At 41.6% G+C, this 27,373-nt stretch overlaps 1 protein-coding gene across 2 annotated transcripts; it reads right to left on the reverse strand.

Moving 5' to 3' along the window:
* Positions 1-312: 312 nt before the first annotated feature.
* On the reverse strand, positions 313-27,177 carry SH2D3A (SH2 domain containing 3A). 2 transcript variants are annotated; one of them, XM_087956999.1, is made up of 10 exons: positions 26,978-27,177; positions 17,634-17,762; positions 14,339-14,763; positions 13,842-13,939; positions 11,166-11,728; positions 9,619-9,734; positions 6,004-6,175; positions 5,542-5,653; positions 2,753-2,944; positions 313-781 (listed from the first exon to the last, which is right to left on the reverse strand). In XM_087956999.1, the coding sequence occupies exons 2-10, from the start codon at positions 17,739-17,741 to the stop codon at positions 630-632; spliced, it is 1,938 nt and encodes a 645-aa protein (XP_087813125.1). In that variant the 5' UTR covers positions 17,742-17,762; positions 26,978-27,177; the 3' UTR covers positions 313-629. The 2 variants fall into 2 exon arrangements, with proteins under 2 accessions (XP_087813125.1, XP_026535332.1); XM_026679547.2 differs by lacking the exon at positions 26,978-27,177 and adding an exon at positions 26,532-26,943.
* Positions 27,178-27,373: the final 196 nt, after the last annotated feature.

Raw genomic sequence — 27,373 nt, forward strand, 5'->3', positions numbered from 1 at the left:
GACTGATGGCAAGTTACTTTCCATGTAATACATGAATCATACTTCGAAAAAGGAATAAATATTATTTGCAGAATTCAACTCTGCATAATGGACTCATAACTACAAAAACAGGAAAAGTATTCCAAGTGAGGAAGCTTGCTTTTCTATTCAGGATGGATTCTTGGACTCTTCTAACTTGGATATGAATGCATTTAAACTTTTGGGTGCAGATAACAATCCTGGAAGCTGTTATTTTCTGGTTTGGGGGCGGGGGGGTCTGTAAACCAATGCTGTGAAATTTCTAAATCCAGCAAGAATAGGCAGAGAGCAAAGTTATTTTTATAGCACAAACCGATTAAAAACCGTCCGCTACTTTCTTTATTGCAGGCTGGCTCCTTTGCATAGGTTAAAAAAGTTTCCAGATTGCTTCTTTCCAAAGCCCTGCCCCCCCCCCCTTGATCTAGAAGGAATGTCTACCCCAGAGGAGTTCCTCCTGCTCACTCATTCCTTGGAAGGCCTACAAAGTTCAGCCCAGTCAGCATCCTGACACTGGGTGACGCTTTACTGCTTACTAAACATCTTTGCCACCCTTGCCTTGCATTCCAGCTGGCCTGGCAGAGGGGGGATGGGGAAATACTTCTCCCATGAGTTCACTCTAGTTTCTGAGAAAGCACAGTCAAGATCCGTTCAAATTTCTTGTATCGTTCGCCCCGTTCCGCCTGCGCTCCTTTGCTGCCCCAGAATAACCGAAGGGAGAACTCAGTCTGAAATACTTCCAGGAGTTCTGGAGTGCTCTTGAATTCTGAGTGGAGAAAAGGATGTAAAAAAGGAAACATCAGCTGAATTCCGTAACATCAATCAGTACTACACAGAGTTCCCATCCTGGTGTTAGCTAACTCTCTTCTTATCTGCATCACCTACCAGTGGGAAATGAAAGCCACGCATACCAGATTCAGAGTAAGACTGAACAAAAAGGATTAGTATAGCCAATGTGAGTACAGTCGGACCTGGTTTTGTGACAGCTAAGCCCAGAATTTTGGTGGTTATAAGTCGAGTCATCATATGATCAGACTCTATTTTATGACAGTCATTAAATAGGTCACAATGGTTGTTAAGTGAATCATGGGTTGTAAGTCCAAATCCAGCTTGTCCAGTAAGCGAGCCAGTTGTCAAGCACCTGAAATGTGATCACATGACTCTGGAGATGGTGGGGCAGTTGTAACTTTGAGGACAGGTTATAAATTAACTTTTCAGGTCCCTTATAACTTCAGTCATTAAGTGACTAATCATACGTTGAGAACTATCTGTATAACAGAATTCTTTTACTCGAGAATAACATAATGACCACCACAACAAGGCTGGGTTTAAACACCAAGATAAGCTATAAAATGAGTTTATTTAGAGATTAGGAATGTAGTACTCACAGATACTATGCCACTAGATGCCTCATTTTTAATAATAAAGCAACTGCAAAATTAAAACCAACCATCTCATGAAATTCTAATCAAGAGTTGAAGGATGTATGTTTTTAAACTTTACATCTGGCCAGCCATAAAATCTAGTTTATGGCTTGCTATGTCATGGAACTGCCATTATGGTGCACTGTTTTAAGGTGGCACAAAGATAAACTCTTAGAAAGCCTTTGCTTGAGACACTAGTTTTGCTTAGCAAAGATTGAAAAGTGACTCAGAAAGGTGTGCAGTATTCAGATATGAACTAAGCAAAGGTGCTTTCCCCTTCTGGTATGAGCACTGTTGCCACAACCTCTCTGTGGTTTAAGAAGCCACGCCTTTTTTGGCATTTGTGCTGCAGCTGTTCAGGCTTGAGAAAACACATCCAAGTTAAGGGGGTGTGACCGGATGTGACTGTGTCACCACCTGAACCCAATCGGGCATTTTCCTGAGCCACGCCACTACAAACCCAGGAAAAGGCGAGTCCTTTATGGAGCAGCCAGCCGGTACAGTAAGAATGCCCACTTTGGATCTGACTGCTGCACACTTCTAATAAATCATACTGCATGCCGAGTATTTTACTTTCTTAAAACTACAGTGGGATTTGCAACTTTGGCAGCAGAGCTGGGAAAATAGAGTGTGCGTAAGGCAGCCCCACTGGCTATCATCCATGGGGTTCCCAGCCAAAGATCTTTGCAATGTTTAAGGGGCAAAACTTTACTTGAGGCACCCATCCACTGGCTAATCACCAATCCTATCCAGTGTGGTAGGAGCAGGATAGAATTAAAACAAGACATTTTGAGCCACTCGTAGTGCAGAAGTCATCCAGCTGGTACAAGTTGTGCTGCTGCTTTTAGAGCTGGTGTGCAGCACAGCCTAGCCAAGATTAGCTGTTAATAAATCACTGCTGGGTCATATTTCCATCACCAAAATAGCTACAAATTTCAGATGGGTGGACTTTTCATTGGTTAGAAACTTATCCCAGCTTTTATTTAATGACTCAAGGCAGAATGCATAAGGCTCCTCTTGATTTTCTCTCCACAACAACCTTGCAAGGTAGACTGGACTGAGAGGATAGCCCAAACTCACTCAGTGAGCTACTGCAGCTGAGAATGGCTTTGAGCCTGGCTATTCCCTGTGCAGTCCACCACAACAGTGCTCCGACAGCTTTCTTCTGGGCTGCTATTCACGCATGTACATGTATTCCATGCATGGGCAACTGGGAAGGGGAATGGATGCGCTCTAACCAATCTGAACCGAACAATCTGAACAACCAAGGTAGATAGAAAAAGCCCAGCTCTCACTGCCAAGAGCAACCCTACCTTGAAGTCTGGCCTCAGCCCTGATGCGATAAGCGCCAGTGTTGGTGGCAACAAAGCGAGCTGCTTCCAGCGTCCGCAGGAGGACATCACACGTCTCCTCATTGTCGTCCCATAGTTGCTCTCCTTCCATGAGACTGAGAAGTGGCAGGATATGAGGAACTGCTACCTCCTTTGGGGAGAAGACAGAATTCCCTGTAGGGCACAGACAATGGCCTTTTGGATCACAGATGGAATTAGAGGTAGTCCTTATTTAACAACTGTTCACAATTACAGCTGTAATGTAGCCCACATTTATTATTTTGACAAATAACTGCAGGCAGCAAATTATCCAACACACCTTCCTCCTCCTATTTTCCCCACAACAACCCTGTGAGGTGGGTTGGGCTGAGAGAAAGCGATTGGCCCAAAGTCACCCAAGTGGCTTTCAGGGCTGGGACAGGACTTGAACTTACGATCTGCTTTCTAGCCTGATGCCTTGACCACTAGACCAAACTGGCTTTGCAACCAATCCTCACATTTATGACCTTTGCAGTCTGCAAAGCAAAGGAAGGATGAAGTAAAATCAAACATAGTTTTTTGCTATGACTCCCCTTCAAAATTCAAGCGAGCAAAACAGAAAGCAGCCGTTTCAAAAGTAAATCAAACAGAAAGAACTCTCACAAGATAACGGCTGTCATAAATTACAATCCACAGCAACAATCTTTGCTCTGTTCGGCAAACCAGTCCTGGCAAAAAATCTCAAGCCTCAGAGCTTCTGCTGTATCGTCTTCACGCAATAAGTCACTTTGTTCCTGGCAAATTTTACCAGCCCAGCTGTGTCTTTTTATACTCATTGAGGCAACGTGCTAATTTCCTTAATTATTGACTCGCCCTCCTCCTTTGTTCTAACTGGGTTTGCCTCCTTAATCGTCTTCTGTTCCTTACATTTAACCACAAGTTTTCCAAGTTCTCATCTCCACTAGAAGACTGTCTCAAAACTTCCCTGTCAGCCATTCCTGGCTGTTGATCAGATAAGGAACCAGAGGAGGTCAAAGGTCCTGACAATTCTAATACTTCAGGTCTGTCTTCCTTTGTCACATCCACCTCCTCATCCTGGTTACTATTCCCATCACTGAGCCCTGCCGGCTCATATTTTTCTGCCATGTCCTCCTCACTTGAACTCATATCAGCCACAGGAGCTGAATCCAAGCCCGGAGCCATAACAGTTTTTGCTTCACTTAGCAGCCATTTTGGTTAACAACTGAGTTATCAGTCTCAATTGTGGTCGCTAAATGAAGACTATCTCTAAACATTTTAGGGGAAAGCCTGTAAGCTGAGAACGTGTGATTTAATTCAGTTTAAGGCATATTTTTTATTAATTAATAATCAAATTTACATAGCCACCCATCTCACCAAAGGAGACCCTGAGTGACTTGAACATTTTCCCAAGGTTGTCCCTATATTAGTTTAGATGCTAATCTCTATAGAGAAGTCTGACTGATGCAGAACTCACCAACTTTTGGCTGCTTACTAGACTGGGGTCAGAAAGTTCGGAAAGCAATCATGCTGAGAGGAGTGCATTCATGTACCATGATGGGCAGCCTTTCAAATGCTGGTCCATTGCATAAATGGACCCTAATCAAACGGCAGTTAGATTTAAACAGCAAAGGAAATTCAGGCCAGACATCAGGAGGAACATCTTGACTCTGTCAGCTGTCAGCCAGAAGAATAAGCTGTCACATGAAATTCTTCACTCTAGAGGTCTTCAAACAGAGGCTAGATAATTATCTATGAGGTATATCTAGCAAATTCTACTCTGAGGATTGCTTGGACTCTACAGTCCCTTCCAAATCTTTGACTGAAAAATACCACACTCTACACCAAGGGTCTTCAAACTTGGCAAGTTTAACATTTGTGGACTTCAACTCCCAGAATTCCTGAGCTAACATGACTAGGGGAGAAATTCTGGGAGTTGAAGTCCACAAGTCTAAAACTTGCCAAGTTTGAACCCTGCTCTACACCCTGGTAAGAAGGATTTTCAGTTAATAAGAATATATAAACTTTGGCACCCTTATTTACCTTAAAATAGCAATCTGCTCACTCTGGAACAAGTGTATATGACTTTCCAGATACACTAAAGCTATTCTGACTTAATTAAAATAGTCCAAGAACTCTCAACAAGACTTCCCAGAGTCGCCTCTAAACAAGGTAGGCGGCACATAAATAAAATAAATCCTTCCTAAATTGCATTTTAGGGCTATCTCTGACGCAGGTACAATTCTGCTGGAGGCATTCTTAGGAGTGACTGCAAGATCAAACTTTGAGTGATGAAATAAGTATCTTCTCTAAAAGACAGAAACTCCCAAAGCAGGACGCTGCATTCAAGAAGGAAAACAAACCACCCTTAACTCCAGTTCTGCTCATATTATTTTTTGTTTTGAATTTTCTGGAATGGGAATGGATGCATGCAACTTCAAATGAATTTTAAAAGGGGTAAAATTATTTTAAAAGTGGTTCAATGACTATTTAATATATTTACTAAGTAGCTCATAAAAATGTTTACAGTCTATAGGAGTGTTTCCAGTATTACATGGAAGCTCCCCTGATGATATACCATGGAGCAGTTGAAGTCTAAACTGACTTCCCAACAGTTCCTACATCTCAGCCCTAAGTAAAATTGTGTCCATGGTGCACAAGATGGTGCTTCAAAAGGTTGCTGACTTCTGAGCTGCTCATGAAAATAGAGCAATGCACCAGAAGCTCTACGCAGTTGTAATGATGAGTTGGCCAGAATGATTGCAAGGCCCTACCTTCAGCCCGGTTCAGATTCCCCAACAGAGGCTTGAGCTTCTTCTCATAGACGATGGCGCTTGTGGTGTGGCTCTGGCGCAGATGCCTCCATGTTTGCTCCAGCCGGGTGATCTGCAGATTCAAAAACAGGAGAGAAGTATAATAAATAGAGCTGCCTCCAGAACCTCTGGGGTTCAGAATGGAATTACTGGCTCGGCCAGATACTTAAGCGCTACTTTAAGAAAGAGAGAGGGATATAAATATTTACATTTCAGTAGATTCAATGCATTCCATCCTTCGTTTTAACAGCCACATGTGGACTGAAGCCAGAGCTAGCTTTCTTAGGTGAGCTGCTTCTGATCAAGTATCTGAACTCAACCTATACTTTTCCACCTTTTTTGTGTGGTGCCTCTTAGGAGCACAAGGCTAACCTGGGCTTTGGCTTTCCTCCCACACAAGCCCACCCACCGCCACCCCCTCACCTGTGGCAGCTGAAGTGCTTTCATCACAGCAGAGAAGGCAAAGAGGTCGCCAACTGGCCTCCATAGCTCCACGGCTAGCTGGATGATCTTGTGGAGGGTGGCAGCCCGTTCAGCCACTGACCCTGTACAGCCCAGGATGTCCACAGCAATGCCCAGAGCTATAAGATGGTGCCTGAGGATGGAAAAAGAAAACACAAGAAATGACGGTGCTGCTGCAACTCTCAAATACATTCCGGCACATTTTGTCACTACCATCTGGAAAGAGTCTCACTCAAAAGTAGTAACAGGATTCCTACTTGCTACTTTACTGGCAGAACAGAAGCCAGGAGGTGGGCCAGACCAGTTTTTCCATGTCAAGCTGACATGCAAGATCCCATCTGAACTAGAGGAATATCTTCTGTCCCTTGGTCTACAGCGCAGGACCCTGAGATGCGCTGCTGCAGAATAATGCACTAGTTGGGCCTTTCTTTGTATACAGTGTTAAATAGATTTGATTGGGAAAAGCTGTTCATCAAGCACTCATAATCCCAGAAAATAAGTTCTCAAATTGGACCTTGGAAGGACTAGCTAGCTTTCACCATTAGAAGATTCAGATTAACAGAGTTAGAAGTGAACTTGTAGGTCATCTAGTCCAACCCCTGCCCAAGCAGGAGACCCTGCACTATTTCTGACAAATGGCAGTCCAGTCTCTTCTTGAAAGCTTCCAATGATGAAGCTTCCACAACTTCTGAAGGTAATCTATTCCATTGGTTGATTGTTCTCACTGTCGGAAAGTTTCTCCTTATTTCCAGGTTAAATCTCTCCTTGTTCCGTTTCCATCCATTATTCCTTGTCTGGCCTACAGGCGCTTTAGAAAATAGCTTGACCCCTTCCTTCCTGTGGCAGCCCCTCAAATATTGGAAGACCTCTGTCATGTCTCCCCTGGTCCTTCTCTTTACTAGACTAGCCAAGCCCAGTTCCTGTAACCATTCTTCATAAGCCTTAGTTTCCAGTCCCCTAATCATTCTGGTTGCTCTTCTCTGTACTTTTTCTAGAGTCTCAACATCTTTTTTATAACGTGGTGAGCAAAACTGGATGCAGTACTCTAGGTCTGGTCTTATTAAGGATTTATAGAGTGGTATTAGTACTTCTCTTCATCTTGATTGTATCCCTCTGTTAATACAATTTAGGATTGCATTAACTTTTTTGGCTGCTGCTGCACGCTGCTGGCTCATATTCAGCCACTTCTCGGGTGGGGGAGCCACCTCCGTAACTTCCATGGTTCCCGCCGCTGCTGCTGCTGTTATTGGAGATGGCGCTGGCGAGAGAGGGACAGCTGCAGCTCGGCCTGGGCACTTGGAATGCAGGAACGGGCTGCGCACCGGGACTTTTGCAAACTTGCAGAGCCCGAGGCTGGAGCACCAAGGGTAGCAGCAGCAGAGACGCTCACTCAGCTCTTTTCACGCCCACCCAGCCGCTTGGGATTAAACCAAAACGCAGCGCGTGGCACTCCCAGGTACCTCAAAATGTTTTTTTTTCCTGTTGTTACGGGGATGGGGGGAAAGCAGGAGCGACTCAGACGCTGGCGAGAGAGGCGCCAGCACCGGTGGAAACCGTGGAAGCTACGGAGGTCTGAGAAGTGGCTGAAACACTGCCGGCAGACATTCCCGCCCGCCCACTGACCCGGGTCTTCAGCACTTGGTGGGGGTAAGGGAGCCCTCCGCACTCCACCATGATTGGCCGTTAGGAGTGGCTGGTGGCGAGGCATAGCTGTCGGCGGGGCACCCTAGGCGAGGGTGCGTGGGGGGAGAGAAAGAAATTAATTCACCCCTGAAAAGACGTCCTAGCCGTTTTTTCGGGGCTCAAAAAAAAAAAAAAGACCCGGCCTTATTATATGAGAAACACGGTAGTTATTACTTTACTCATTTCTGGATGTTGGCAGATCTGTTCTTTTATTATCTTTTCCAGGATCTTCCTGGGTATTGATGCTATTAGGCTGATTGGTCTGTAGTTTCCAGGTTCTGTTTTTTTTTTTCCTTTTTTGAAAATGGGAACCACATCAGCTCTTTTCCAGTCATCTGGTAGTTCCCTGGTGCTCCAGGATTTTTGGAAGATGTGGTACAGTGATTCAGAGATTACCTCTGCCAACTCCTTTGGAACTCTGGGATGCAATCCCTCAGGTCTTAGTGATTCATCAAGATCAGTTCTCTTACCATTTTATTTCTTATTTTAACTTTTATTTCTAGTCTGTCTTTTACAATTATGTTTTTGGTAGGTTGGGCTATAGTTTCTTTTGATGTGTGATCCGCAACTTGAACACCTGCAGGCTAAGGAGTGGATGAAGGGAATAGACAGAACCATTTGCATCTCCCTCGTTTTGCTTAAAGGGTTTTTTATTTGCCTGCTCCAGGCTGATCTAATACTATGCAGGAAATATGGCCAGAGGGGAAGAAAGGCCACCAAAGCACAGTCAGCAGTCAACTATGAAGTGGCCTCCTGAGAATTACTGAACCTTTGTCTTCAGGACTTTATTCTCTGCTCTCCCGGAAAGTCCTTTATTTTTTATTTTCTATACTACTAAATAGAAAATTGATTTCTATACCATTAAATCTTCAGAAGACTCATAATGTGTTTGCAACTATGCTCTAAACATTTGTTATACAAAAATAAAAAATAGTGACAGTAGGTAAATTAATTAAAATAAAATGAAAACAATTACAGAAAGCAATAATTAAATTGCAGATAGTCCTTAACTTATAATAATTTGTTTACTGATCATTCAAAGTTACAATGGCCCTGAAAAAAGTAACTTACAACTGGTACCTGCACTTACAACTATTGCAGCATCTCCAGTCACACGATCAAAATTCAGGCGCTAGGCAATTAGCATAGGTTTACAATTGCAGATTCCTGGGATCATGTGATCATCATATCTAACCTTCCCAGCCAGCTTCTAACAAGCAAAATCAATGTAGGAAGAGGAATTCACTTAACAATCCCATAATTCACTGAACAACTGTAGTTATTCACTTAACAGCCTACCAAAAATGTCATAAAATTGGGCATGACTCACTTAAGAACCACTTGACTTAGCAATGGAAATTCTGGTCTCAATTGTGGTCCTAAGTCAAGAGGTTTTACTCTGCTAATTGTAGCTAACTTCAGGCGGCAGTGCTTATCTCTGTTTCTTTAGGCTATTGACCCAGCACTGTCTAAAGACAGCAGGCATGTGGCCAGCATGACATCACATTGCAGCACAGAAAGTGTAGTGAAATATGGAATGCTGTTACCTCCCCACCAAAGTGATACCTATTTATCTACTTGTGGATTTTCAAACAGCTATGTTGGCAAGAGCTGAGGCAAGTGATGGGATCTCATTCCGTCACATGGTGGTAGGGCTTGAACCACCAGAGCCACAAACCTTCTCCAGTATCTTTTAAGCCACTGAGACACTGCCCCTCTACATAAATTGAGGACTACCTGTAATTACATATTAGTCTTTAGTGAACTGGCACCTACAATACATCCTCAGGAGGCAGGGAAACACGTTCTGGAGAACACACACAGATATTGTACACACCATTTCACAACTTCTTCTCTGGCGCCTACCAGCCACCACAGAACTTTAGTCAGTACCTTTCCAGCAAGTCCTTCCGAAACTGATGCCCTTGAGGCAGGGTTATAAGCTCCAGACCCGAGCTCACCCCCATGGCCCGCTGCTGCTCTTTAGATACTCCAGTGATCCTCAACGCCTGTAGAAGAGATATGGTGTATTTCACAAGACGTTAGCGTTTAAGCCAACAGTTGTTTTTTATATCATCTCCGTTTCACCCTTGAGGGGAATTTTTCTTGTGGGCTAAATCAATTATACTTTCTACGACAGCAAGTCATTTTAGCAGGAGAGCCAAAGGGCTCAGAGTCAGCTGAGACAGAAATCCCAAAATCCCCATCATATTCTTTCCAACATGTCAGAACCAGGTAGCAGATTGGAGGGGGGGAGGGGAGACACACATCTGAGGAAATTACTTTTAACTATTCTATAGCTGGAAAGATCTGTAACCCAATTCTTATTTCAATGCTGAAAAAAAGGAGCAACAAAAGTCACTTTTTTCTTGTTTTCTTAAATAGAAAAGGAATTTGTTTTCCCTGCTACTATGTTCCTACACAATACTGTTTCCACCATCATCCCTATTAAAATTTCAACTAAATGTCCTCTGATGACTTCTTTTCAAATCCTTTTCTGAGAGGTTCCCTGTTTTAGATTAGATTTACTTTTCTAGCTGAATCTGGAAGAACTAAACAGAAATTACAAATAAATAAGGGTACTGAAGAGGCTAGAGTGAAATTAGGGATTAAAAACTTTCTGCTCAGACATATTTGTTTTTTTAAAAAGATATACCTCATTTTAGATCTAAGGATTGCTTGTATCGACCTCATTATTATTTAGTGCAGGGGGGGCTGGACTAAAAGCCCTCCAAGTTCCCTTCCAATTCTGTTATTCAGGCTGCTCGTAGATTTCTGATTATTCCAACCTGCAAATTACCACCTCTTTCGTTTATGATAGTTTTGCCAGCCAGGATGAGGAAAGCACAAAGATGCTTTTAGAACCCCCATTATATGTGGGCAATAAGTGAATTCTGGAATGGGAGTGATGTTAATGTTTCTTAGCAAAGCAGAGTTTATATCTTGGCTTACATGAACCACAAAACAACTCTGTCAGATGTAGGCTGTTTGAGCTCCCTTGCAAAAACTGTAGGCCCACTTAAATCTATCAGAGCCTAAGCAAGCCCACTGTGGCCCAGAGTGAGCATTTTCTCCTGAACAATGGAAAAGGAGCCCCATGATTCTTCCGGATCAGCCCATGAGCATTCATAAAACTAGGAAATGGTAGTAGTTCAAATTCACTTAACAAAAGGCCCAGGTTGCATCAGACACACTGTCTCAGGCTCAGAACTCCTAACCCAAAATGCCTTAGAGTTAGCTCTCTAACACGGGAAAGGGAATCTCTCCGATAATAGTCAAGCAGATCAGATAGCCACAACCAGAGTTCAAGTCCTGGCTCAGGTCAAAATACAACTGTACAATCATCTGTTAAATATGAATAAATGCAATCCATGGTAACGGAGGCAATTGGAGGTCACTAAAATAATATTATATAAATAATTATCTTCTGTGGCCCTCACCTGGCAGTCCATTTTTAAAACGTGAAGGGCTGTTGTGTGGCAATCATGAGTAGCAAAAATGTCCTTGAGGTGCTGGAGTGTGCCCGGGTCCAGGGGCTTGTTGTTCGGGGTCAAAAGCAATGAGTTAAAGTGCTGAAGCTGGAAGGAGGAAACGGTCTCTAGCAGCGGGCGCTCAAACCCTGGTTCCTCTTCTGTCTCCTCTGACTGGGGAGAAGGGAAAGGAGCTTCAACAGAGTCCAGGAAACCAAAAGCAGTCTCTGTAATGTGAGCCCGGCCACGCCATCTCTCTTCCGTCTGCAAGCGCTCCACATGGCTTCGGGGCCCCTGAGGAACCTTAGGAACCAGTTCACAGTAGTCACTCATCAGCATGGAAGGGGCCCTCAGGGGCTTTGGGGGAGCTTTGGAGTGAAGCCGCCCCTCCGAACCGCTCAGTCCCAAACCTTCCAGCAGATGAGATGCTGAGGCACTTGCCCGGAGGACAGGGTCACTGCCTGTGCGAAAGGCAGGAGACAAAGGAGGGGGTTGGGTTCGGTCCTGGTCTCCAGGTGATGTTTCTGGGCTTCCTGTGGGCAGAAGGATGAGTGGTTTGGGTGCAGATGGATTAGAGTTACATAATTCCTTTTGATTGGCACACAAATATTCCCTGCCACAAGTGTACATCTGTCTGAATAAATTATAAATTACCTGTCTAAATAAATTATATTGAATTTTTATGAAATAAAATGCTGGGAATTTCAATATTAAAAACATCTTGTTTGGTGCCATATATAATATATGCAACATTTCAGATGTACCCGCTAATCTTTAAAATATATTTACTGTATTTTGGGGAGTATAAGATGCATTTTTCCACGAAACGTCTGTGTGTCTTATACAGTGAATGTTGCCAAAACCCCACCCACCCACCAGCCCCCACCCTTTGACCTCTGCCTCTCAGCAATTTGCCTCCTTGTAGCAAACAGCCTGTTTCAGCTTCAACACAGCCTGATTTGTCGGTAGGATCGGACGATCGGCTGTTTCAAGCTGCAGGGATTGCCATTGCCACCTCTGTGTGCCCCAGTTTCAGCCTCTGCATCCCATTTTGGCCTTTGCACCCCGTTTTTGGCCTCCACACACCCCATTTCCCAGTGCGCAGAGGCCAACCCAGTGCGCAGAGGCCAAAAACGGGGTGTGCGGAGGCCAAAATGGGGTGCATGGAGGTAGCAATAGGCTATGCCAATCCCTGCAGTCTGAAACAGCTAATCATTGGGAGGCCGATCCACCCAACAATCAGCTGCTTGTGCTAATCAGGCTGTGCTAAAGCTGAAACAGGCTGTTTGCTGCAAAGAGGCAAATTGCTGGGAGGCAGAGACAGGTTTTTCTTGTTTTCCTCCCCAAAAGCAAGGTGTGTCTTATACTTCAGAACATCTTATACTCTGAAAAATATGGTAGTTCATCAACTGAATGAAGAGGGTGCAGGAGAATTTCATCTGAAAATAAGGATCAATTGATTAACCACATTGATCACTGATTATGGTAGATAAACTCCTAAAGAAGAAAACGCTTGTAAAAACATTTGATTACCCCAAGTTTAGATCATCATTCCCTAATCAAGCAAAGGCACATATTCAAGATGATGTTATTGTAAGTCCCAATACCATCAAGATTTGTTCAACGGGATGCTTGGCCAGGTAGCCCTGGTCAAAACTGATTAACAGCTATAGCCAGCAGCTGCTGCCATTCAATGTCACCAACAAAAGCTACCCAGTGTTAAAGGCCATGGATTCTATCAGAGCCTTAAGGCCCAGCACTCATCCAAGGAAAACCACGTGGTGTACAAGGCCTGGCATAAACTGAGGAAGAGCAATGGCTTTAATTATATCCTGACAGTCTACTGTGGGCTCTGATGTCATACAAACCATCAAGCTATTATTTCTGGTTTCATGCCATGTTTGTCAGCAAATGCAAAATACATGGTCTATAAACTGACATAGCCTCAGATGGAAAATATAACACATTTTGGCGTGATATCACAATGTAGCCATCACCTGCAAGTATCATGAGACATTAAATGCTTTCTTGTAAAATATACATCAGTCTAAAGATGTTGGAGGGGGCAACTGACAAAAACATGGATTGTGACATCACAATGCAAACCCTGTAAGTTATATACTTGTGACTGATGTCATGATGCATGGATGAAAAAACAGGGGTGCACTGTGATGTCACAACATGTTTTATTATTTTTTCATGCTTTTACACAAAGCACTAAGAGTCAAACTGCTCAGTTTTGTCTATAACTAGAAACACGTTTTTCATTCAATGGCACTTAAATATTTTCAGGAGAAAGGAATCACATTCTATATTTTACCTTCCACATCCTACAGAGCAGTTTTAGCTATACTAACTTCTGTACCTTTTCTTTGACTCCCAGACAACTGTGTTGCTCTTAGTCCACTGCTTTCCTGCACGATTTAACTGATATCAGGGAAAATACAGGATGTGTTGGATAATCCTGCAAAGCTGAAGAATCTCTCCTTCCATTAAGGGGACTTGGGGAAAATATATTAACCTGCATAGTATTGTATTGCATTACATTGCAGATAAAGCAGTAAAGGAACCATATTCCTTTTACCATTTGTAGACTGAAGTTGCTTTATTGCCAACCTGCCCATATGGAGTCTTCCATATACCCACCAGTCAATAGGTTGCTGTCTGATTGGGCACCATGCAATGAAGGTCTCTGGCCCAGCTGATCTAGGCTACTGGGGTCACTTCCACTTCGATCTTTTGTTCTGAGAGAGGGAAAAACCGAGATACCAAACTAAGTGATCCATTCTTCCCCACAAACCCCATTTCTCAAAAACTTCCAGAAAAGCTAATTGACATTGGGGACTTTCATGATCTGACCACCACATGTTCTTTCACTGGTAAGGCTTTCCACATTTTGAGGCATAGATTGTGATAAAGATCCTGCACGACAAATCTGAGGAACCGTGGAAGCGGCGGAGGTCACAGGGAATTGGCCATAATTACTTAAAAGTGTGCCTCAGGTGTGCCCACCCACTTCTAAGTGGGTCTATTTAAAAGCACAATTTAGGAGGAGTTCCATATCATATTCTCTGACACACTGCCAAGGATGGCCACCAACCACCCCCACCCCCCATGTTTCACTATGGAGCAAGGTTCCTCACCGGAGCAAGTTTCCGTCTCCTATTTGTTCTCCAGCTGTGGCAGAACGAAAACTGAACCGTCGAAGAGGTGCTTCTTCCTCCTTCAATGCGCCAGGAGGCCTCCCAGTGTCACTGAAACGCTCCTTCAGACAGCGAAGTGGTACATTCCTGTTGACTGGTCGAGACACCACAGCTCCCGAAATATCTGAGATGATCTTCCGGTTGCCCACATAAAAGCGCACCAGGGCAGGTACATTATCAAACTGCTCCTGTTCAAATTGGAAAAGGGTGCGAGAATAGCCCTTTCGGGGACGGAGTACCACACGAATTATCTTGAAGTGCAGGGCCTGTCCTCCCCAGTGGCATGACAAGACATAATCACCCAGGCTAGAGCGTGAATCGCGGATCAAGAACTCCCCATCATTCTGCAGCATGGATTCTGCCTCCTGAGAGAGAGGGGAGGGGGAGAGAGAGGTCAAGATAGAAGGAAGGTCTGTCTTTGTTTAAGGAGCGAGCCAACAAAACAAGAGTATTAGAACAATCTCAAGATGGTTAAATACATGAACAAGACAAGGAGCCACTAGAAGGTTACAGAGAACCAGTGAGCATTGCCTGACCCATCACAGAACTTCTGACAGGTATTTCATTCTCCCTTCCAGGTCAGGAGCAACTTCTGTTACTGTTATAAGAACAGCTGGTTTAATGAAGATGTTCAGATAAAAGGGGACAAACTCTGCCCTGTTCTGAATTTGAGAAATCCTTAGATTCATTGAGCCAAGCGGATATAAACTCAGGGTGTTCTTTAAAGAAAACTTTGATAGGTTTGGTGCTGTTATGGCTGATAGTCAACCAGATGTTTAGACTGGATTTGGCATTTTTATTCACCGATTGAGTCTTTCTCAAGGACTTGGATAGGCAAATGTTGCTGTTAAAATATTAAAAAGTATCACAGAATGCAAGCTATTACAAATAAAGCTGCCATTTGCAAGTGACAGATGGTGATTTTGTCAATGCTACTGATATTCAAGTGGTATTCTAGATGTTTTGGAATTGCATCCAAGGTGCCTATTACTATTACTGCCTATTACTTATGGTTGGTGATGGTCTGCCAGATGTTTACACTGGATTTGGCATTTTGCCGATCTGCTGAATCCTTCCCAAGTAGTATTGGTACTATCTTTGCTTTTTTTTTCTGCCACAGTCATTCTATCTTTATTTGCAGGTATTTTTATGTTGTGATTTTCTCCATTCTTTCTCTTCTATTCTTCTGTCTCCAAGTACTGCCACGGCCACTCTGCAAGAGGTTTTTTTTTTTTTTTTTTTTTGTTTTTTGTTATTGTTGTTGTGAATCCCAGCAACACTAGGCTTCTACAGGAATTTTTTTTTAAAGCTAGCCTGGAAAATTAGTTTTCTCTCCTGTATGTTTGGAAGATCTGAAATGTTTTGATCAACACCTCATTCTTGTTCTTGGCTTTCTGGGAAACCTAACTCTTTTTCTAAGCCAGGTATGTTCAGCAATCTAAGAGCTGTTCTTCAGATTATAATGGTTCTTTATACTTGTTTTATCTGGAACTGAACCTTCTTGTTGTTTTTCAGGTTCCAAAATCGAGAAAATCCTTGTTTATTGCTGATTTCGTTCAGGAGGATGTTATTATGATAGAAAAACCATATAACTAAGCCTAGTAGTAATGGGGCACATAAGAGACTAGGCTTCAATGAGGGTAGTCTTGATATAGAAGTATTAACATTCTGTTGATGAGGTATATATATCTTGCTAATGATGTTACAGCAGTGTGACCTCTATCATCCCCATCTCATGCCTCTATTCCTTTCCCTTAGCTAGCTTCCATTCCTAGTCTCTGTTTACTAAGTCAGATGCCAAGGGAAATAAGCACGAGTGACTTCCTGGTGCAGGAGTAACTTTTTCATGGGTACAAGCTGACAGATGCTTTTCTGATTGGATCTATCGTCCCTGGATAAACCAGGAAATCTTTTTATGTTTTGCTTTCTCATTTGGCACTATGACAGAAAATTCTGAATAAGGAGGCCATATGTTACACAAAAACCTGTCCCAAATGAACAGTTAACATGCAAAAATATAGTTTTTGGTGTGTAACAATTGAGAGAACAAACTTGTATGCACTTTAAGAAAAAAAAATAACAAGCAAAAACACTGTTTCCAAGCAACCACTCCAATTGTTTTCCCTTCACTAGGAACTTTGGAAAAAAAATATCCTAATCAAATTTGATCCTGTCCTTCCTCTTTTACCTTATCCATCCATCCTCCATCCAAATGCTGTTTCCCCTCAAATGTTTCTTGTCTTCCCCTCCGTATAGAAAGAGATGTATGTTAATTCTTTATGATTAAATGTTGACTATTACTGCTGAGAAAACTAAACTATGAGAACAAACTATATCACATGGGTACAAAATGCTGGTCTATGACTATAGTAAAGGTTTGGTTTGGTTTGATTTGGTCATGGGAATGAACTATATCTATCACAACTACCTAATCTTCATTACTTCTTTAAAATAATTCTATCTGGATTACTTCATTCTGAAAAATACTCATCATATGAAAGATGGGAAAGTTAACTTCTTAATGGCCATTCCCTACTAAAAGCACATTTGCCCAAAGTCAGATAACAGGCAAAGATTGCGATGTTAATCTTACTAAAGACAGTTCCCCATTGTGTAGGAAAGGCACTGCAAGGACTACCATTACTAGGCTATCACTTACATTACTATCACTAAATCAGATACTCGTAGCAGAATTCTGCAATTTACCCCAAAAAAGCATATAAAGGAATGTTATAAAAAAAACAAAAAGATATTATATAAAGAGAAAAAGTAGTCAAAGCAAGGAACCATTAAGATTTTACACAGAGAAAATACAGAGCAATCTTGGAAATAAATATTTGTTCTGAAAATGGGTACAAATGGCTAAGTAAGAATCCTTCAGCAAAGTTAAATTATACTAAAATGTGATGAAATTATTTATGACTAAACTGACAAAAGAAAAAGCAGAAAAAATGTATGGAGATCTCCATGGGAATAATAGTGATATTTCTAAGAACAAAATTGAAACAAATGCAATAAATGTTAGCATCCAGGAGCCACAGTATAAAAAGGATACATGTATGTAAACCCCTAGCTTTCTTTTTTCTTTCCATGCTGCAAAATTGATAATTTGGGCTCTTCTTTTGAAAGGGTTGATTTGTCTCAATTTGCCCTTTTGCCTCTGTAATTACATTTTGCTACTATACTGTTTTTCACTGACTGCACGACAGCTAGTAACAATTTTTTGCTGCCTTACCTTCCGTGGCAGGCAACCATGGTACCATGCATGGCTGCACAACTGTTCAGTACCCAGTTTCAACTCCTCCTCCAGCTCCTTTCTTAGTCTCTCATTGGCCAATTCCATGTTCTTCAAGAATTAAATCTCCTAGGAAAAAAAATCAGCTTATAAACATCATTGGCTATATCCCCAACAAGCACACAAAAAAAAAAGCAGAGAAGAATCCTTATATCCCAATTTTTCTTGGACAGGCAAAGCATGATTAAACAGTTACATGACGTAAACAGAACTGATCCCTGGAAATAGCCGCTGATGCAGTTTGACTCAGTTGAAGTCATCACTGGTTGAAGAAACGGGGCTTACATTTCTGCACAGTCATGAAATTCACTAAATGGCCATGAAGTGTCACCCAGCCTACTCCGCCTCAAGGGATTATTATCAAAGTAAAAAATAGCCGAAGGAATGTTCACCTCAGGAAAGAAAACTATAAATGCTACAAGTATAAATGAGGCATTTCAAATACTTTTAGAGGCAGTATCCATTTTAAAAAGCCAGAAAGCATGTGGAGCAGTTTTTCCCAATCTGTGCCCCACGGATACCAGAATTTTCAGTGGAAGACCCTGAAAAGTACCAGGAATGAAGAAAAACCCTCCACACAACCTGCAGCAGCAGGGCACATATTACCTCAAAATCCAATAAGAACACAAGCGAATCCCACAAAAGCAGCATCACATCAAATCGGGGGTCTTATCTCCTGGTAACAAGGAAAGCCCAGAACAGGGCACAGATAGCCACAGGAATGTGAAATGCAGGGCTAAAGGGTCCTGGGTTCAGAATGGAGAATTACAACTAATCAGGCTGAGATAACATGGAATTTTGATTAAAAAAATAAAGAAATAAAGGATTTGTGTAGACTGATCATGCTGCTTTATTTTAATTGATGCATGGCGTATTAATCTTTAAACTAAAGAAACCTCAATCTCCACTCATTCTTTCATTTTCAAAAATTAAAAACATCACACTGAAGCCTGTAGTTGAAGTTCCTTTGGCTGTTAATGGCTTTCTTGTTACCTCCCTTCCACATTCTTCTTAACCAGAGAGGAGGTGTTACCACCTCCTCTCTTTTAAACTTTTACAGATTACTTGTTATGGACCAACAGGGAGAACACAGAACATAGAATAGTAGGGTTGGAAGGGACCTTGGAGATCTTCTAGTCCAGCTCAAGGAGACCTTACACCATTTTGGATAAACGGCTGTCCAGTCTCTTCTGGAAAATCTCCAATGATGGCACACCCACAACCTCCAGAGATAAGCTGTTCCACTGATTAACTATTCTTACTGTAAGGAAGTTCTAGGTTGGATCTCTCTTTAAAGATCTTTCGCCCATTACTTCTTGTCCTGCCCTCAGGTGCTTTGCAGAATAGATCCATCCACTCTTCTCTGTGACAGTCCCTCAAACATTGGTTACACTGTTTATTTTTACATTTTATTTTATTTCTATTTGAAATAAAGTCTGTGTTCAGAACCATGTCAGCATTCTGTTCCATCCAGTCTATGTTCTCTCTTAGTTCCTTTATTTTCTCAGAGAGAGTTTTCTCATAAAACTAACATTCAATGACATACCTAAATGTCTTCCACCCATAAGGGATGCCTGGGAAGTTCTGCATAACTTCTACATAACCCTATAGATGCTCCATATATTACACAATTGTTCTACATATAATTATATCCTTAAAAATTACAAAGAGATAGCTCTAAAATCATAACTCAGGTAACAATCACATTGCTTGATCAATTCCAGAGAGACAAAATGAACAGAATTTTAATATTTCATATAAAGATTCTAACCAGTAAATAAAGTACTGTAGCTTCATTACGACCTATACTGCATGATAACCTACCAAGAAAAGGCCAACATTAGGGAATTATCTGCACGTTATTGTTCTTATGCTACAATTTATTTATTTATTTATTATTTGATTTGATTTGATTTGTCAATCACTTACTAGATAATAGATATAAGTATAAACATGAGTAAGAATACAGGAAATAGGTACGAATAAATGGGGACAATAGGACAGGGATGGTAGGCATGATGGTGCACTTATGCACGCCTCTTACAGACCTCTTAGGAATGGGGTGAGGTCAATAGTGGTTAGTTTGAGGTTAAAGGAGTGGGGGTTAGAGGATGTAACAACAGAGTCAGGTAGTGCATTCCAGGCATTGACCACTCTGTTGCTGAAGTCGTACTTTCTGCAATCAAGTTTGAAGCGGTTTACATTGAGCTTGTATCTTTTGTGTGCTCTTGTATTATTGTGGTTGAAGCTGAAGTAGTCATTGACTGTTTAGGACATTGTAGCAGATAATTATGTGTGCTACGTTTAAGTCTAACCATAGGTGGCGTAGTTCAAGGTTGTCCAAGCCCAAAATCTCAAGCCTGGTGATATAGGGTATTCTGTTGCGAGCAGAGGAGTGTAGTACTCTTCTCGTGAAATACTTCTGGACTCGCTTGATTGTATTAATGTCTGATATGCAGTGCGGATTCCAGATTGATGAGCTGTATTCAAGTATTGGTCTGGCAAAAGTTTTGTATGCTCTAGTTAGCAATTTGATATTTCCGGAGGAGAAGCTTCGTAAGATTAGGTTTACAACTCTTAATGCCTTTTTGGCAATGCTGTTACAGTGAGCTCTGGTGCTTAGGTCATTTGATATGAGAACTCCAAGGTCCTTGACAGAGTGAGGATCATCAACGAGGAGATATCTGCCTAGGTTGTATTTGGTGTACCGATTTTTTTTACCAATGTGTAGGACAGAGCATTTGTTGATCAAAATTTGGAGTTGCCAGATGTTTGACCATTCAGACACATAATCAAGGTTGCTTTGAAGGATAGTAGCATTGTCGGTGGTGTTGAATAGTTTTACGTCATCTGCAAAGAGGACGCAGTTGATTATAAGGTGATCGCAAAGGTCATTTATATAGAGTATAAAGAGTGTGGGCCCTAGAACGCTGCCTTGGAGGACACCGCTGTTAACTGGAGCAGGGTTTGATATAGTGCTCCCTATTTTTACTATTTGTTGCCTGTTTGACAGGAATGCAGTAATCCACTTATGAAGGGATCTGGAAATGCCGTAAGAGTTTAGTTTTAACAGTAGTTTGTCATGTACCACTGCATCAAAGGCTTTGCAGAAGTCTATGTAAATTGCGTCTATAGCTTTACCCTGGTCAAGTAGATAGTCCATATGTTTTTGCAGTGTAGGAGTTGTAGGTTGCAGGACAATTTTTTTCCTGAAACCAAATTGTTTTTTGGAGAGTAGGTTGTTTGACTCTAAGTGGAGGGTGATGAATTGGTTAATGATTGATTCCATGACATTGCACATGACATAACACAGTGAGATTGGTCTGTAGTTTTCAACCAGGCTGGGGTCACTTTTTTTGAAGATAGGGATGACCGTAGCTAAGGACCATAGGTTTGGTAAGGAGCTGGTTCTGAATGATATCTCATATATAATGCTTAGGGGTTCGGTACAGGATAGTTTTTTAAAGAAGTATGCACATAATCCATCGGGATCAATAGATGATATGAATTAAATATTATTATTTAATAATGTTAATATTATATAATATTATTATATAATATTATTATATAATATTATTATTTAATAATATTAATATGAAGACATGCTTCTGCTCTCCCCAAGTTCATGGACTGAATAAGAATGTACAGTGACTAATTGTGGACAAGTATGACCTCAAAATAATCGGCCTCTAATTATTTTTATTATCGCTTCTTATGGGGGAAACAACTGATATTCTACTTGCTGTTCTGAAAATGAGCAGAATTCCATTTAACTTGTATGGCATACAAGCGGATGGCATATGCAAGTTATATAGACCTTCCTGAATCACCTTTATGCAACAGGGAAAGTGGCAGTGCAACTTATGTTGTGTGCTCAATTGTGCTTCCAGCATTTCACTGGAGTTTAGAGTATAGAAGTGGATTCCTGGATTGCCACCATGCTCTTGAGCAGCATTAGAATTTGCCCTGCAGGAACAAGTTAATAGTGCCCACCTAGGACAAAATTAACTATTAACAGTGGGAGAAAGACATGGAAAATAAAGCTATTAAGTTTCCAAATTGCATTTTACGTACATGAAGAAATACTAATATGCTACCAATTCTCCTTTCCAAACAAGCCAGCTGAGATTTTTCAGTTAAACTGTCTCCCATCTTGAAGTGTACTACCATCATTAACAGCCCTATTTTTCAGTGCTGTTCTAAAAAATGAAGTAGTTCTATCAAAAGCTGAGCCATCAGAGCAATCTAAAGGAATCTTTTTCAAGAGTTTGCCAAACATATCTGGCTGCCAGAACATTCTAGCTAGCTACTGATACAGCTATTCTCACCAATATTCAAAGATAAATTAGATTTCATCTTCAATTTGCTTCATGCTAGATGTGCACACAAAGAAGAAACATCTATTTCAAAAATAACAAATGAAAAAGCTGAAAAATATTACTCCAAGGAAAGGGGCACAGGTGAGTTGGTAATATCATGGATAACCAGCCTGGTACAAAGCTATCTTCTGTCTGAGTCGAGAGAAATCTATTTTTCCTGAGTTCAGAGGTGGGGAGGAGAACTTATAGCAGAGGACAACATGCCGTAATTCTCTCAGCAGGTTCAAAGGTACACAGAAATCCAACAATTAAATCTAAGAATTTGCTTAGAGAACATAAATTGAATTCAGAAAGTAGGCTGCTTTCTAACAGGGGTGGGGTAAAATATTAAAAATAAGACAAACAACAGGTGCTGCTTAATTTGTTGTAGAAAAAAAAAACCAACTCCAGAAGTATCCTTTAGTATTTCAGGAACATTGATCATTTTGCACAGGAAAAACAACAACTACCAGCCTCTAACCCAGCATGTGCTTCTGAACAACTGGTGGAAAATTGTTCCTTTTGAAAAAAACTGGAAAGGCTATGACAAGATTCAGGCTAAACACTTAATAGAGGAGGAAATAGTGTCAAATAAATGATGAGTCAAGGCGGGAAAAGCAAGATTTTCTGAACTGTCCAAACTGCAAGAGAGCTCAGCATGTTTTTAAAATGCCTTTAAAAGACACACCAATTGATCCACTTAGAAAGGAAGGAAGAAAACTAAGGAAAAAAGCAGGAAGCTTGCAATAGAGACAATCTAGGAAGAGTTAATGATTTGGTTGCAACATCAATTCATGAAAAAGATTGTGGATTAGATCCTTCCTTTTTAATCTGTTCTGCAAAACTGGCCCAACTAATCTGAACTCAACTTGTCTGAGAAAATGCTGGATGGGTTGAGTTCCAGCTGATTGATTGATTGTTCTCCCCCAATTTACTTATTTTGTTCAACAAGATAAAAGTAGGAGACAACATTAATACCATTAATGCTTTCAATCTTCCTAAAACTTGGTTCTCATCCAGAAGAGAGATTTCACGAAATTTATCACTGATAGGTAGGTATAATTTTAACAAATCCATTTTATAATTCCAAACTCACCCATGTACCTCACTGATGCAGAACTAATTATGTTTGTCCCAAGCTATTTGATAGTTACTCTAATAGCTCCACCAGCCGGAACTAACAGAGAGAAACGGATGAGCTATACAATAGAAAGGAAATGGTTTATGTGACTCTCTTCCCCAGGTTTGAACACTGTTCCCAACATAAGAGCAAAATCAACAAATATATAGAAAAGGCATAATCTAGAGGATTTAAATGAGCTCAACCCTTAGAAGCAGCACCATTTAGGGAGAGATGACAAATACTCACATATACATTGCTTCAAGCCATATTTATCTCTTCCTGAGAAGCACTTGCAGAATACAGAATATAGAGTTGGAAGGGACCTTGCAAGGGACTTCTAGTCCAAGCCCCTGCTCAAGCAGGAGAGCCTATACTTAAAATAGTTATTTTGCTAAAATATATATTTGGAATAGTTTTCTCTTGAAACCAGTGAGTTTCTCTCCTAACCTAGCACCTTCAGTTGAATCTTGAAGAGCAGGCCCCTGGATATTTTTGTGTGTTTCTCTTCATCATGAAACAGCAATCCAAAGAAGAGAGCATTTTTTTTGTCTTCTGAGGATTTGACTCCCTCATTCTCAAAAGTGTTTGATACAGAAAGGATTTATTGCCTAAAGGCAATGGGGGAAAATCCATATATTGCTCAACTGCAGCTATGTCTCTACTTTTGAATTTTTGCTCTGCACATCAAGAAACTTCTGCTCACCACATGAAAGACTTGACTCTTCCTCTCTTTGGTGCTCCTCATATTTGGAACTGCTTCACAGAACATCTCACTGATGCTTATCACCCTTCTTCCAAACTTCTTCCAAACTCCTTCTCTAGCACGTCTTTCCCGTGAACATTTTCATCTTCCCCCCTGAACACACTCTGGTTAAAGTCCATTCTCAACCAACAGAAATCCACTTGATCGTTTTGGGACAATTGTACTCTTTCAGCCTATTCCACCTCACAGAGATATGGCTACAGAGATAAAATAGAGACCACCTTGGGAGCCACCTTGCGTTCCTATGAAAAAAAGTCAGGATAGAAATCTAATGCAGAAATAAATTGGGACTTTACGACTAAGTCTGAGCATAGCTGAACATAATGTATATTCTTAGTTATTTGGTCTTTCCCAATTTCTGTCCCCTTTCATTCTTAGAGCCCAATTTTACAGAATAAAAGAACAGAGGTGGAAGGGACCTTGGAGGTCTTCTAGTCCAACCTCCTGTACCATTCTAAACACATGGCTTTCCAATCTCTTCTTGAAAGCATCCAGTGATGAAACACCCACAAGTTCTGCAGGTGAGCTGTTTCACTGATTAATTGTTCTAACTCTCTGGAAATTTATCCTTAATTCTAGGTTGGGTCTCTATTTGTTAAGCTTCCATCTGTAAGCTTCTTGTCTTGCTTTGGATAATAGGTTGACCTCCCTCTTCTCTGTGACAGCCCCTAAAACATTGGAAGACTGCTCTCGTGTCACCCTCATTTGATGAGTTCCCCTTCTATTCCCTCATCTAGATCATTTATGAAGACATTGAAGAGTACAGATAATCCTTGACTTACAACAGTTTGCTTAGTGGCTGTTCGAAGTTACAACAGCACTGAAGATAATGACTTATGATTGTTTTTTACTCTTAAGACAGTCATATGATTACGTGATTCGCTTTTGTGACCATCTGACAAGCAAAGCCAGTGGGGAAACCAGATTTATTTAGCAATGGTGTTACTAACTTAACTGCAGTGATTCATTTAACAACTGTGGCAGGAAAGGTCATAAAATGGGAGAAAGTTCATTTAACATCTATCTCACTTAGCAACATAAATTTTGGGCTCCAATATATATCCAGTACATAGTTAAGGGTCCATCAAAGGGTACTTGGGCATTTTCTAAACTTGGCATGAATAATTCCTCTCATCTGATTAATCTGTGGGAACATAAGAAAAGTCACTTCCCAGCTTTGTAATGAACTCAGTTCTTCCAGAGTTAAATCAAGGCATTGCAGTGATTTGGTGAAGTTTCCACACACTCTCTGTCATTTCACTAAGTTGAATCATCTTCCAACCGACTAGTGAGGTAGTCCTTCCTAGAATTTGCTTCTAGCTTCTTCAGACCACAACATCATTCATTCAGACTCCGGTTTGCTTCTAGAAAGAAGAAGCCACTATAAATTTAAAACCTGCCCAGAGGTTACAATTGAGATCAGGCAAAAAGTCAGCTATACATGCCCAGGACAAATGCAGGCATGGACTTTTTACACATGAAAGAACTCAGTCAAACATGGTTTCACAGGGAGGAGAGCTCAGCCAAAGATGAAGAAAGGGAGGAGGAGGGCTTGCGCCTTAAAGCTCTTATTGCACACTTTGTATGTGGCAATCTCTGAATCCCAAAAGTTACACTGACTTCTATACATTCACATATATTTACAAGTATACATTTTATTTATTGTAATACATACTTCAGTCCCCATTTCTTTTTAAATCCCCACATTTTATCTTCATAATAACAATGTTAAATTGATGTTGCAGAGTTTAAATCTAGATGGGGAAAGAACAGCCTATCTCACAGAGAAATTATGATTAAGCCCCCTCCAATATCTGAAAATGCTCCTCCCATTTTATTTGTATCCCACTTTTATTATTTTAACAAATAAGGCAGTGAACATAGCTAATATTACTCCTTCCATTTTCCTCACAATAACCCTATGAGGTGGGTTGGGCTGGGAAAGACTGATGGGCCTAAGGTCACCCAGCTGGCTTCCATGGCTAAAGCAGAACTAGAACTCACCGTGTAGCCTGATTTTTAGCCAGGTGCCTTAACGACAGGCCAAAACTAGCTCTTAAAATGCTTTTATTACATTTTGTGTCTGAATGTTGTTCAATAAACCTTTTTCCAGAATGATTTATGCCATATTTAGGTCTGATATTTGCCCTTACCATATTCACTCAGGCTAAGAATATTTACACATTGCATCCATCCATACTGGCTTGAGAATACATACCACTAACAAAGAATAGCTTACTTCTCAATTACTTTCTGGATTACTAACATGTTACAACAATAAAAACATACTTAAACCGAACATGTCAAAAACAATACATCAGAAACTCTCCTTCCCCTATCTACCTAACTGGAAAGTGGAAGAACACAGCTGCATCTGCCAGATGCCAAGAACACAATGTTGCAAAAAAAAGAGGGGGGGCGTAGAGGTAAGCCCCATAATAGGGCTAGCAGGTGTGGGAATCCTCTGCCTTACTCCTCACGGGAAGATCGGTGCATTCTCAGTCTAAACCCGGATAGCCATTCTGAAAACGCAGGTTCAGGTGAACAAGACCTCCTGCACCTAAGGAATAACAAGTAGTAGGCACGTACTGTACCTTTTTCCGCCGAGTTAAGGAGGAAATGTGGAAATTATGTCGAAAGAGAAGACAGCAAGGCACGTCCTCAGGCAACCGTCGAGAAAAGACGGCGGAAAAGGTGCGCCCGAAAGGGGAAAAAAAAAACCGCCCGCCCCGCCAGGAGAGGCAGGACTGAGGTTGGAGGGCCCTCCCACGCGTTCTCGACCTCACGCCGGCATTAATCCACTCTGGGGCAAAAGCAAACCCTGACCCTCCGCTCCACGCACTAAGCCCAGATGCAACCAGAGGTCACCGGCTACCTTTAGGTGCGACCCGCCACGCAGCTGGGGCGGAACCTGCCTGCCTCCTCTCCCCACCCCACCCCCTGCGGTTCTCCACCAGTCAGGATCCCCGCCCTTCCCCGCTTCGCGCATTCCTCCGCTATCTGTACCGACCCCGCCTCAAGCGTGGCTCCTGCCACTCACCAGCCGATTTGAAGTTTCTGGCTCCGCTGCGCACGCCTCGTGTGGAGAAAACCTGCGCGACTGGGAGAGGGAAACTTGCGGTCCGGCCCTCGAGGGGAGGAGTAGCAGCCGCGCTGACTCCCTTCAAGGCAGCACCTTTTCAGCGTCCCTCCGGAGAAAATGGCAACAGTCTAGCTGTTCTACCCCACCTCCCTGAAGGCGTTTTCTAAAATCATTTTTACGTTTACAGAAGTGAGGTCTGACGTCTGGTGTGTTTGTCTTTCTTCTTCTGCAGCCTAAAAAATTATCAGGACAAGTCAACTTAAATCTGAGTGTGAACCATCTACTTAAGACTCTCGTGGTTTTAGATCAAAATTAGTGGGGCTGAGGGTAAATTAACACTGCATTCCAATCCAG

Source organism: Notechis scutatus, chromosome 2 (assembly GCF_049901735.1).
Source record: "Notechis scutatus isolate UNSWTSFEM ecotype Mainland chromosome 2, rNotScu1.2, whole genome shotgun sequence".
NCBI classification, from domain to species: Eukaryota; Metazoa; Chordata; class Lepidosauria; order Squamata; family Elapidae; genus Notechis; species Notechis scutatus.